This window comes from Streptopelia decaocto (assembly GCF_964273445.1).
Source record: "Streptopelia decaocto genome assembly, chromosome: 18".
Lineage (NCBI taxonomy): Eukaryota > Metazoa > Chordata > Aves > Columbiformes > Columbidae > Streptopelia > Streptopelia decaocto.
Genome location: NC_138673.1, coordinates 931,892 through 944,984, shown reverse-complemented (window position 1 = coordinate 944,984; position 13,093 = coordinate 931,892). Strand labels below are relative to the sequence as shown.

General features: G+C 49.8%; 1 protein-coding gene across 1 annotated transcript in view; it reads left to right on the top strand.

The window, feature by feature from the left end:
• The window catches only part of TSPOAP1 (TSPO associated protein 1), a gene marked incomplete at its 5' end in the record, with an annotated part of 73,975 nt that extends 60,967 nt beyond the window's left edge, over nucleotides 1–13,008 (top strand). Inside the window, 3 exons of the mRNA XM_082068315.1 lie at nucleotides 2,253–2,324; nucleotides 3,436–3,564; nucleotides 11,901–13,008. Coding sequence (XP_081924441.1) covers nucleotides 2,253–2,324; nucleotides 3,436–3,564; nucleotides 11,901–12,113 — 414 coding nt within the window. The 3' untranslated portion in view covers nucleotides 12,114–13,008. The remainder of the gene's footprint in view (nucleotides 1–2,252; nucleotides 2,325–3,435; nucleotides 3,565–11,900) is intronic.
• Nucleotides 13,009–13,093: the final 85 nt, after the last annotated feature.

The following is a 13,093-nucleotide window of genomic DNA, read 5'->3' as shown; positions in this document are numbered from 1 at the left end:
TGATGGTAGCTTGGTAACAGACCTGCTAAAAGGGGTTGGCTGAGGTTATAAAATGTAGCGTTTGTTCTCTCGTGCATTCTCTGGTAACAGTGTTCTGTTATCTGTGAAGAATATGAAGCTATATATCCCTCATGAGGGTCAGTATGTGTCTCAGTGAAACTATGTGAGCATCTCATGGCCTCGTAGCATTCTGTAGTGCAGGGATGTCAAACTCTGGGCCACATCAGCCTCGTGGTTGCCTTCAAAGGGCCAAACATAATTTTAGGACTGTATAAAATGTAGGAGTGGTTATATTTATACAGCCCTAAAATTCCATTTGGCCCTTTAAAAGCAACTGTGAGGCTGATGTGGCCCCCGGTGAAAATGAGTTTGACAGCCCTGCGCTAGCGCTTAGAGAGGATTTCGCAGGTTTGGGCAGGAGGAAGCAGCAGCTGATCCAGGGCAGCCTCTGGGAAAAGGGAAAAACTGCTTAATGGATTTGAATTGAATGTATTTCTGATATTTAAGGTGAGCATGTCTTTTGTGTTAACTACCTGCATAGGTCTTTGTTCAAGCAAGAAAACTTAGCTCCAGTGTATTGGACCAGTCTTCTGTGTTACTGATTTCCAAGCATACAATCCAAACAGTATTTTTGTGGATACGTGTTTCAGGTGGGCAGGTTGCAATGCAGAATTCTGTCTGCAAAAAACCTTTTTACGTTAGAACATATTCTGATCTCCGGTCCTCCACAGCAGTGTTAGTCTGCTCCGAGCAAACAGAAACATGGAGTTCTTTCCATGTATCCAGGAGTGTATGGCCAAAAGGAGGCACAGGCCAGGTGATGCTTGCCTCCCAAACTGTCTCATGAGCAAGACAGTGTGCTCCTGAGGACAGAGTGTTTTAGGGATGGTAGATAATCTTGGGAGAGATACAATGAGAGTGTGTATCAACCAGCATCCATGTAGGTATTCATACATCCAGCCAAAGAGCACTTTGGGCCCGTGGCAGCAAGAAGATGACTGTACTTTTCATGGTGATTATATATTTATAAACCCTTTATATATTTATAAACTTCATTAATGTTTATAAATATATAAAGGGGGAGTGTCAGGAGGATGGAGCCAGGCTTTTCTTGGTGACCAAAAATGGTAGGACAAGGGGCAGTGGGTACAAACTGGAACACAAGAGGTTCCACTTAAATATGAGAAGAAACTTGTTCCCGGTGAGGGTGGCAGAGCCTGGCCCAGGCTGCCCAGGGAGGTTGTGGAGTCTCCTTCTCTGCAGACATTCCAACCCGCCTGGACACCTTCCTGTGTAACCTCATCTGGGTGTTCCTGCTCCATGGGGGGATTGCACTGGATGAGCTTTCCAGGGCCCTTCAACCCCTGACATTCTGGGATGCTGTGAATGATTAGGTCTTCCTAGAACCCTCCCTGTGGACAGAGCTCAAATTGTTGAAACAAGCTGGTGCGGTTCTGTTGCATCGTTGGAAATGCTCGCTGTTCATGCTCCCAGATCTGGTCACCAGTTTGACCAGAAGGCTGCAGCTGCTGTTTGGGAACCTGCACCGTGACACAGTGGGCTCAGCTGTGCCGTTCTGGCAGTGAAGTTCCCTACAAGTGTTTTTCTGCTAGAACAAAGTAAGTCATAGCCAACAGTATCGCTGCAGCCTACAGCAATCAATAGAGTACTAGGAATAGAATAAGGTAAAGTATTAGAGGTAGGTCCCTTCCAGCCAACACTTCTGCAGATAAAGCCAGTGGGACACAGCCTGTTTGGAGACAGATGGATCTGATGGTGACACGTTGTGTGTGCTGTGCAGTAATGTTCCATTTCCAGGTCAGATTTTCCCAGTTGTATCCATTTGTGTGCATTCCTGCTGGTGCCTAATCCCTGAGTGTTGCATACAGAACAGGCTCCTCCAAGGGAGTGGGTTTTAGTATTTATGTTTAAAGAAATTAAAGGTGTTTCTGGTGCTTGTTCAGCTTGTTCTCAACATACCTTTCCAGAACAGGGGTTAGGTAGTGTTTTGAAGCCTTAATAAAGTTGGTTTAAGAAACAGGATTTGCTCTTGTCTTAGTTTATAAAATGCTTCCTTAGCACTGGATTCCACAGTTAGGACTTGGATTGTTCTTTGGCATCCTGGTCCTACACGTCTTGTGGCCTCTCTCCCTCGGGGCGATTGTGCAAGAAGCCCAGGATGACCATGTGTTTCTGGTGAGGATTTCCAGGCGGTTCTTCTCCTGTGACCGTTGTTCTCTTGCTGTTTGCAGGCTGAACTGACTTTCCGTGCCGGGGACATTATCACTGTGTTTGGGTCCATGGATGATGACGGATTCTATTATGTGAGTAGAGGGGTTGGGAAGGTCCTGGGGCTCCGTCTGCGATTGTTGGAGACCATCTAGTGGCAGGAGAGCAGAAATCAGGGAACAAAATACTTTGCTTTTGGAAAACAAACCTTTATCTGCTTAGTGCAGGGCAGATTGTTCCTGGCAGTCCTGTAAACCAAATATCCAAGTGGTTCTGAGTTTGCATAACTTGACTGCAGGTTTCCCAAAGTCTATGATGCGTTTTTCTGTACATACATCAAGCTGAATCAGCATCTGCTGTAAGCTGATTTGTCAGCGAGCACTCAGACACGTGATTTCACCCAGAGCAGGAGGCTAAAACGGTAACATCAGAATAGAAATGTATGTTGACCCCCATCTGGCCACACTTAACAAGCGCTGGTAGCTGTTTAATTGACGGTCCATCCCTGGGGGCTGTGCCTGCCAACGAGCCGTGAGCTGGACACGGCCCTCGGCGCTTGGATCACCCACCTTTTCCTGCACAGAAAGTGACGTGTCCGCACACGTCAAAGCTGAGGTTCAGCTCCAGGTAAAGTCTGGGGGGATCACTGTGAACGTTTGGTTTGATTTCTTTTATAGCGTTGGCTGAACAGCATTGCTGGGGTTGTCTCTGTCTCACCCAACACCTTCTCTTGCACTGGAGACAGTTTTTGAGGCATACAGCCAAGCTTGCTGTGCAGCTCTGGGCCTCAGCGAGCACTGAGGCAATGCCTGCAGCACATTGTGCCAGCAGTACCTCATTCTTTATAAAATAAATAAATACCAGAGCAAATCAAAGGCCTTTAGAAAGCTTGTGGCACAACCATATTCCAGTTGCTTCCAGGATAGCAGTGGATATTTTTTGAGTTTGTAGAAGTGACCATGTTGCTGGAATACATTTGTCACAGCTTGCTGCCGTCTTCCTTTATTCTGTGGCTTTGTGCACTGAATTATTCCACAACCGAGCAAGGATGTGAGTTGTGAAATTTGCTGAGGATCCTTCCAACATGAGCATGTTCCTGGGCGTCTCTCAGGCCGCGGTCTGGCTGTCTGCTCGGGGCTGCTCCTCTGCTTGTTGTTTCTCCATCAACCAGGAATCTGATGTGAGAACTGAATGTTGATCTTGCAGGGAGAGCTGAACCAGCAGAGAGGTCTCGTCCCGTCCAACTTCCTGGAAGCCGTCGCTCCTGATGGAGGCCCAGTCGAGGAACTTCATTCAAAAGATAAAGAGGCTTTTCCGCTGAGTTCTGAGAGCCAGGTAAGGTCGCGTGACACCGCGTAGTGCAGACGTGCAAACCGCCATGTGGCTGGAGATCGGGCATGGCGCAGCATGCAGCATGTGGTGCAGTCGTGGAAATTATTGCGTGCAGCTCAGTTCATCCCGTGGGAGATGCTCTAAAGTTTCGAGGGGAGTGCTAGGAGCTCTTCTTGAAGATTTACCTGTAGTGCGAAAAGAGGCACAAAGCAACAACATCCACTGGGCCCTCGGTCTGGTCAGTTGAGGAAAGAGCATCCCAGGTCCTACCAGCAGATTCTTTAGATCCACAGAAGTGTCAGTGGTAAAATCCTGCTGCAAGCAAAGCAGTTCAGGCAGCTCCCCAGACACATGAAATTCCTCAGTTATGCTCATATCCTGGCCACAGAGTTCTGGAGTTAGCAACACCGGTGCTCTCCTGTCCGTCCTGAGTCTGATGTCTTAATCCAGTCCGAAGTGCTTTCAGACAAATTCAGAATACGCTGGGGAGTTTCCCAAGCAGGTCTGTGGGCTGGATCCTTTGAGAGCAACCCACGGATGCAGGGAATTCAGAATGTGAGCTAACCCCTTGCATTATGTTACTAATACTCTTGAAAAAAATGCTTAAATGTGAGATGTGGGTCATCTGCCAGATTCAGTGTGTCCTCAGTGGGTGAGGACAAAACTGTGGCACCTCCTTGGTCACTCTTGTGCTGTGTCATTCCAGAGAATGGGAGGCGGGGAGGGACACAGCTTGGTCCCAGCTCACATGTACTCAACCCTCAGTTCTTCCTGGGAGGTTGTTGGCACTGTCGGGTGGTGCCAGACCCACAGAAGTGTGTAAGAGCAGGTTCAGGCTGGTTTTGAGCTCGTCCTTAAGGAAGTACCTGGCCCTGAATCCTCCTCTGTAGAGCTGGTGCCACCTCAGCTTTCCTGCTTTCTGCGGCATTCCTTGTCCTGTTTTTGGCGTTCCTTGTCCTGTTTCTCATGCTCAGCTCTTCCTTTTCTCCGTACCCCGCTCCCATCTCTCTCTTCAAATGCTGTCTGATCTCCCTTAGGCTTCTCCTGCAGCCCCACCTCTTGCTTCCAGGCATTTCAGGCTTTGTGGGTGCAGGGGCGGCTTTACAGCCCCGATGCCTTCTTAAAAAGAGCAGGCAGCGGGACTGACTCAGAAATAAGGTTTGTATGTAGTCTATTGGATCATCTAAACTCAGAAGCTGTCTGGGTCCCTTGCACTTACCTTTTAGGATACTCAGTCCCTTTTCTCCAAGGTGCTGGTCCAGGCTGCGGGATTGGAGGTGATTAAGCTGTTAGTACCAGGGTTTAAGAGCCCTGAGGTTACACAAATCCAAGCGTTCAGAGCTCAGAGCAGATTTTCTTCTTCTTTGTCCCTCTCAGAATGATTTACTCTTTCCAAATTGCTCATCTGTTGGAACAGAGAGTGCCAAAGGCACCAGGAAAATTAAAAGAGGTTGAATTCATAGTGTAGCTTATTACAGATCTAACCCTCCTCTCTGGCATCAACCAGCAGCATCAAGGGCCCATTTCAGATGCCAGGGGTTGTTATTCAGCCTCAGCCCAAGTCCTCTCAGAAACTGTAGGGAGATTCAGGAAACCTCGAAGGCTCGGGCAGCCGAGCCCCTTGCTGATGTGAAGGGTTTGGCTCAGCTGGTGGTGTTCTATTTAAGGTGGGTAAGAGAAAGCAATATACACAATCAATCTGCAAGTATTCCTATTTGCATCCCTCTGTTCTGTTTTACTGGTGAGGAAACGGTGGCACCAGTTTGCCAGGGACCCCGCGGGGCAGGGAGGTGCTGCCGGCCCGGCTGCTGAGCAGCTCGAGCTGCCCGACTCACTGTCCTGCAGTTGCTGCCGCTCCGCTTTCCTCTCCCCTCCCCACCCGTGCTGACTGTTCCCTTGGACACACCAGTTTGGTCCAGATATCCCTGCGTGCTCCAGGCTGGAAGCTTTTTTCCTACGGTTCATGACACCTTTTTTTTAACAGAAAAACCTTTCAGATGTGATGGAAGCACCCCATATAAAACAGACATGTTCCAGGCTTCCCTGCCCTTTGGACTTTTCCATTTGTCTCCACTTCTCTCTGCCAGGAACCCCACAGGCTGCCCCTGGCCGTGGTCTGACATTGGCTCTGCAGAGCAGGAACCTGCAGCCTCAGGGACAGGCTTGATTTGCTAATTTGGGTGCTTGGTTGATCCATGAGCTGCTCTTCTTTGTAGTCTGAAGTCTGAGAACTTGGAAAATTGAGTTGATGGTGTTTAAGCCAACTTTATTTCAGTGGGAATCCACGCGAACTGCGCAGGCATGACTTTGGCTGCTTCTGCTGTGACAGACTGGCTCCCGTCCTGCCCTGGGGGATTCAGGCTTAGCGTGCGCAGTCCTGCTTCTGCTTGCGCTTTGCAGTCCAGCTCTATCTAAACAGCTTCCAAATGTGAAGGGCATGTTTAGCTCCTTTTAAAATTGATACATTTACCCTGCTCATAACCAAGCTTGTATTACTTAACTACACTTAAGTATGTTCAGTGATTAGCAAGGAGAGACAGAACCTGACCCCTCTGACCCCGCTGAGTTTTTGCGCTGCCACAGTGTCCTGTCTATGGGTAGAACTCCTGATGGGTAAGGCAGAAATACCTCCTCCTCCTGTAAAACGTATATATTCTAAGGGCCATCCTTGAGCCGGAATGAGCTTTCACGGTGCTACAGCCCTGCCTGGGGCTTTCCAAACCCCAGCGATGTATTCACTCCAGAGAGTTTAGGAACTTGCTTGTTACATACAACACACACTGAAGCACCTTTGCTGCTGCTGTTTGGGATGGGGGGAGTGGAGACTGTGCAAAAAATCACCCAAGGCAAAAGGTGCGTGGTGGTGGTTGAGTTTTCTGATGGCAGCACAGCAAAACAGGCTCCTGTCACATTTACAGTCCCGGCGTGAGACCTGACCCGTCGGGGAGCACGTGTGCGCACCATGGGATCACAGCAGAGCTCGGACGTGTATTAACTCTTCCATTCTAACAGGAGCTTCTCCACTATGATCATGAGTGGTTTTTAAATGGCTTGTAACTTCTTGGATTTGATGTTTTCACCCTGTTATTCACACTTCCCTTCTCCCTGCTGCTGTGCCAAAGGCTTGAGAATAAGGGCAATTTACTTTCCAAATTGAACTGGGGAAGGTGGAGCGTTTTGAATTATTTCTGAGTAAATCTCAAAATGCTGGCAACTGGAAAAGGTGAAACAGTTTAACTCGGGCTGACAACATTTGGGGAATAGACTGAGCAGTAAGAAATACAGCGCAAAGAGGAATATCCAAGAAGTTACGATCACAAGCTGGGGCCCCAAAACACTCATGCTCATCAACTTATAGCAGTTACTTTAATGCTGTGGCTGTCAAATGAATACATTTGCATCAGTAATACACAGTTTATGTCAAAGACTGATTGTAAAGCACCTTCAGAAAGTGTTTGATTCTAATTGATTTCATGTATTTATTTCTGCCTGTATTATGCACCGTGACGGTTTTTTTCTTCAGAGAATGAGGAAGAGAAGAGTCCAGTGATAGATATGAATGATACATAGAGAGAGAGCAACCATGTAAGTCTGTGTGAGAAGATCTCTTTAATCTCCCGCCCAGCCTAGCGTATTCACAGGCCCTGCGCTGCAGTTTACTCCTTGACAGGCTGCAAGTCCAGCTTCAAATCCTCTGCTGACAGACCTTTACCTGCCAGGTTGGCTCTGTCTTAAAGACAAGCCTTGATCTGTTCAGTGTATGAAACGTAATGGGAACAATTATCTGGTGGTTTTGGGGGCAGTGATGGGACTGTGCTGGATATTCCATTTAGAACAGACCTGCTCTGTAATGCAGCCCCCCCTGTTCAAGCAAATCAACGGCTAAAGCTTTGTTGAGCCTTTGCAAGATCCTGCTCAGGCCGAGCACAGCCCATATGCAACCTGCGTATAGTCCTGGAACCCCCCTGCACAGCTCCAGCTTAAGAAAGCAGTAACATTTTGTCCCTAAAACCAACCTTGTGTAGATAATTGTTCATCTGATAACAATTAAAGAAACTGTTTTGGGGCTGGGGGGGGGAAGACCCCTGGTTTTGGGGGGCAGTGGGAACAGATCTGTGTTTTTCTTGGTTTCAAGCATCATTTTCCTGAAATTGTGCAAATCAGTAATACCTGAACAGCACCCTTTGAAAACCAACATGACTCCTCTGGTTATCAACCCAAATAGCTTTTATCAGGACCTTGACAGAGCAATTTTTTCTTCGTGTTTCTCTTAGGGAAGAAACCCTGATTTTAGTATCATTTGTCTCTTACCAGATGAATTTGTGAGCTGGTTCTGTTGCTTTTCTGCCATATAGAGACCTCTCAGACAATATCTGCACGTGCTTGTGTGTGAAATGTGTGTATGGAAATCTGTCCGGGCATCCTGTGCCACAGCTGGGAACCAGCAGGACTTGTGGCCACAGAGACAGGGAACTCGCTTCCTTTTAACCCTTTGATATTTGATAGTGACATTGATACTGCGATATCCTTATTACAGTAAATAATTGTGACAGTTGTGAGTTGGCCTGGGTACCTGCCATTCATTTTGCATCCAGCCTTTCATGCATAGCACTACAGGAGAAATTGTATAGGGTTTGTTGGGCAACTTCAGCTCTGCCCTAAACCTGTCCCGCCTTTGCCACCGAAGCGGTTTCCTTGGCACGTGTCACCGAGCCCCCGCTGCCCTGGCTGCACGGGGGGTTGTTTCCATCTCTGCCGCGTCCCCCGGGGCTGCTGAGCCGGGCAGCCTGAGCTTCACAGGGCATCACTCACCGCGTGTTGCTGAGACCCCCAGTGCTTCTGTGCTTCTTATCCAAGGATTCTTCATTGCACAACACATCAATAGCTTCTGGAGCAGAACCCAGGGATTCTTTTACACACAGCTAGGCTACCAAGTTCTCTTTGCCTCCATAAATCATAGAATCATTTTGGTTGGAAGAGACCCTCAGGATCATCGAGTCCAACCATAACCTAAATCTAACACTAACCCATGTCCCTGAGAACCTCATCTAAACACCTTTTAAACCCCTCCAGGGATGGTGACTCCAGCACTGCCCTGGGCAGCCTGTTCCAATGCCCCACAGCCCTTTGGGGAAGAAATTGTTCCCCACATCCAACCTCACCCTCCCCTGGCGCAACCTGAGGCCATTTCCTTGTGTCCTATCACTTGCTACTTGGCAGAAGAGACCAACCCCCTCCATGCTCCAACCTCCTTTCAGCATTACTGGCTGAAAATGCTTCATCTAGGTTCATTCAGATTTGTTTCCAGCCTTCTCATGCCCGAGCAGTGCTTGGGCCATCAGCTGCAGGGAGGCACAGAGCTGGCAGCTGGCACTGCTGTGAGCTTGCAGGCAGGGCGCAGCTTTCCCAAGAGCCAGGCTGGCCTTTCAACGCAGTGCTGTGTACCTGGAGGGTCAAGAAGTGCCTCTGAAAGCGTGTGGAATGAGATTTCCAGGTGAAAATAGAGTGTGAGTTCAGGAAAGATCAGCCACCGTATTGTTTACTGTAGTGAAGAAGGATGGAGAGGAGTTACACCTCTGTCCCTGTAGCCAGAGATGATAGTTCAGGTCAGAGAGGGTTGGATGGCATTGTCACTTGGGACAGTTTAAAGTGATTGCTACAAGTTGACTCTGAGCTTTCTGGAGATAAGAGGAGTCGTGTATTCACACTGGAGCTCTCTAAAAGTCCTGTACTCCTGTGTGCTTAGGAGTGACTTGACAGGTCTTGCACATGGTGAGTCTGACTCTAGAGAAGAGGTTTCTGCTCATAGGATCATAGAATACTTTGGGTTTGAAAGGACCTTAAACCTCCCCCAGTGCCCCCCCTGCCATGAGCAGGGACATCTTCACCAGCTCAGGGTGCTCAGAGCCCCGTCCAGCCTGGCCTGGGATGTCTCCAGGGATGGTTCAGCCACCACCTCTCTGGCCAACCTGGGCCAGGCTCTCACCACCCTCAGGGACAACAATTTCTTCCTCATATCTAATCTAAATCTCCCATCTTTCATTTTAAAGCCATCACCCCTTGTCCTGTCACTCCACAGCCTTGTAAGACATCCCTCTCCAGCTTTCTTGTAGGTTCCTGTTAGGTACTGTAAGGCCGCAATAAGGTCTCCCCAGAGCTTCTCTTCTCCAGCTGAACACCCCAACTCTCTCAGCCTGTCCTCCCAGCAGAGCTGTTCCAGCCTTGGATCATCTTCATGGCCTCATCTGGACCCTCTCCAACATTTCCATGTCCCTCTTATGTTGGAAGCCCCAGAGCTGGACACAGGACTCCAGGTGGGGTCTCAGCAGAGCGGAGCAGATGGGCAGAATCCCCTCCCTGACCTGCGGGTCACCTACCAGCAGCGCTTTCTTCCTGCAGCACAGCGAGGTGACTGGGACGCAGCAGCAGAAGGAGGAGGAGAGGTCACAGCCCCTTTCTGTGCCTCTGTCACACAGGAGGTGGGGTGCTGAAGCAGCAGTAGGGTGACAGAGCAGGGCTACTTTTGCTTTTCACCCAGGAAATTTTGATTAAACTAACCCACAGCCCATCAAGTATGATTGTGCTGTGGCAGTAATGCTGTGTCTGTGCGTCTGCTCGATTCAGCCGCTTTCCCTGGGTGCAGTGTGGGACCAGGACCGAGGCACATCCAGCCCTGCCAGAGAGCTGCCAACAGCTGCTGTGGTCTCACACGTCTGCTGGGCAGGGCTGGTCTCTTTGCTCTTTGGTAACGCTTCCTCCCCAGGCACAGCATCCTGCTGCCCATGTCACCAACTCATCTGCAGTATTTGAAAGGAGCCTGTAAGAAAGATGGGGGCAGACTTTTGAGCAGGGCCTCTTGTGACAGGACAATGGATGATGGTTTTAAACTAAAGAGGGGAGATTCAGGCCAGACGTGAGGAAGAAATTGTTGTCCCTGAGGGTGGTGAGAGCCTGGCCCAGGTTGGCCAGAGAGGTGGTGGCTGAACCATCCCTGGAGACATCCCAGGCCAGGCTGGACGGGGCTCTGAGCAACCTGAGCTGGTGAAGATGTCCCTGTCATGGCAGGGGGGACTGGGGGAGCTGGGAGGGCCCTTGAACCCAAACCATTCTGTGATTCTGTGATTCCCTATTGGAGCCATGGCTGCTTTTACAGACCCTTAAGGGCTGCACTTGACTCTCCCTGATGTAGTGGGACCCAAGCAGAGTGATGATGAGGACATGATGCTTCAATGTGCTCCAGCCACTGTCGTGTTGTGCTTTGGGGAATGCCAAGCCGGGATGTACAGCTGGGAGCTGGGGAGATGCTGGTCGGTGAACGCTGTGTGGGAGACGGGGCAGTGGGACAAGGGCTCTCCTGGGCCTCAGAAACCCAAAGCCTCTTCCCTGGTGAACTCTGAAACTTCTTGGGAAAGCTTGTCCTGCCAGATCCAAATGATCACTGGCCAGACACCTAAACCCAGCGAGAGGAGATCGTGGAAAGAAGGCTGCTGCTGGGAACCGACCTGCCCTTAGTATTTTGCAAAGAGGAACCTGAGCCCAGGACTAGGGCACTCTGTGATTTCTATAAGCTCTTTCCCAAAGGAGCAGCATAGCGTGCATCATCTGGGGCGGTGGATCCCAGTTAACGTTCTCCAGTGCTCAGGTGACTTAGGAACACGTCAGTCACCATGTGCCACTTGGTCCAAGACTCCGTGTCCTGCCCCATCTTGAACTTTTTCTCCATTATTGGTGCAGCTGCAAGAGCATCAGACTTTGCTTTCTGCCCCTCCTGCAACTGGATCCGCGGGGTGCTGAGCCACCTTGCAAGGCTCCGCATTCCCATTCTGACCATAGCAGAGCATGGCCACTGCTGCAGAAACAGCTCATCGGAAGGTCTTGCACAATCCTTGTTCTTAATAGGCTGTTTTCTTTTTTCTTAATGACCTGCCTTCCGTCCCAGAGTGTGCTGTGCACCCGCCGGGCTCTCCCGGCGCAGGCAGCCAGCGCGATCCATCAGGATCTACTTGTCTGTGCTCTCAGGAGACACTTCACTTACAGCATCTTCAGCTGTGAAGCAGCATCTTTCATCAGGTCCTCAGTGGGCTTCTTCTACTGTCCTGTTCTTAGTTCAGGTATTTCAGAGCTCATTCAGGGTCTGGGTAGTGGGTACAAAAAAGTTGAAATCCACTAGAAACTTCCAAACTGAAGCTGGAACTGCACAGAGGAGCGGAGCCTTGCAGGGCGAGGGGCAGACGGGGGGAGAGGGCAGGTTCTCTGCCTGAGGTTTGTGTTGGTGTGGTGTCCTTCATCAGCTCTGACTTCTGCTTTTCCTGTTGTTTTCTCTTTTTTCCCCCGCTCAGTTAAATCCAGATGGGACTGTTGATCAGAGCGACTCCTCACCAACTCCTACTCTACCACCTTCCTGCCTTGTCATGGGCGAGCAGTGTCCGGAGCAGGCATCGCTGGCTCTTCTCACCTGCGGTGATGTCCCTGCTCAGAGTAAAAAGAAGAGAGGCTTCTTCTTCAAAGGAAAAAAGCTCTTCAAAAAACTTGGGTCGAGTAAGAAAAATTAGCACGGGATTTATTGTTCTGTAAAGACTGCCTGGGCAGTCCACGCGGGGACTGAAAATTCAGGAGGAGCCCTCTGCAATAAGCTGGTTAGAGTGTTTTCATAGGGGGAAAAATGTATATTGAATAGAAGAAACTCTTCAGTGTGTCTGGGAGCTGTGGTCGCTGCTGAGAGCCCAGCCGTGGGTGCCCACCCCGCGTGGGCAGCGGCTCTGAACACGGCGTCACGGCTCTGGGGCGCGCGAGGCCCCCGCAGCAGCGTGTCCTGCTCCGTGCAACCCTCAACGCGCCGGCTCCCTGTAAATATTTTAATTTAAAAACTATATTCTGGCTGTAAGTTAGCTAAATGGCTTTTCCCAGCAAAGCCCCGGCCCCTTAGGAAGAGCTCCCTCGTACTGCACACCCCGGTAGTTCTCTGGTCCAAAGGAGGTTACGTCAACTCCTTCACTCCCTGCAAAGAAAATTTGCACTTTTCTGTTCCCGTGAATCCCCTTTGCTGTCTCTGGGCTGACAAGTGAGTTATTTGTACTGTAAACCTGTAAATACGCAGCTGTGCCTCGGAGCATCCCCCGCTGCCTCCGTCACGTTCCGCACGAGGCTTCCCGCGGAGGAAGGAGCGACTCCCTGACCGGGTCGGTCCTTGTGCCCGGAGCGTGGGCTGCTGGAAGCTGCTCTTGGCTGGTTCACCTTGACCACTCGCTGGCTGGGGACTCCGCCTTATTTATTTTATTTATTTACTTATTTAACTATTTATTTACTTTACGTCTGCCTCTTTCGCGGTTTTATTTGGCTGTTTCAGTGGGCTGCTCCTGAGTCAAAGCATTCGGAAAGCAGAGCTGGGGATGGAGAGTTTGCAGCTATTTTCATATGAGACGATGTGTTCCTTGAGTTACGACACATCCCTTTCTAAGCCACGGAGAGTTTTGTACTACATGGTTTCTATCCTTTTCAGTGTCTCTTTCGTTGCATGTTTCAGTGCGGTACT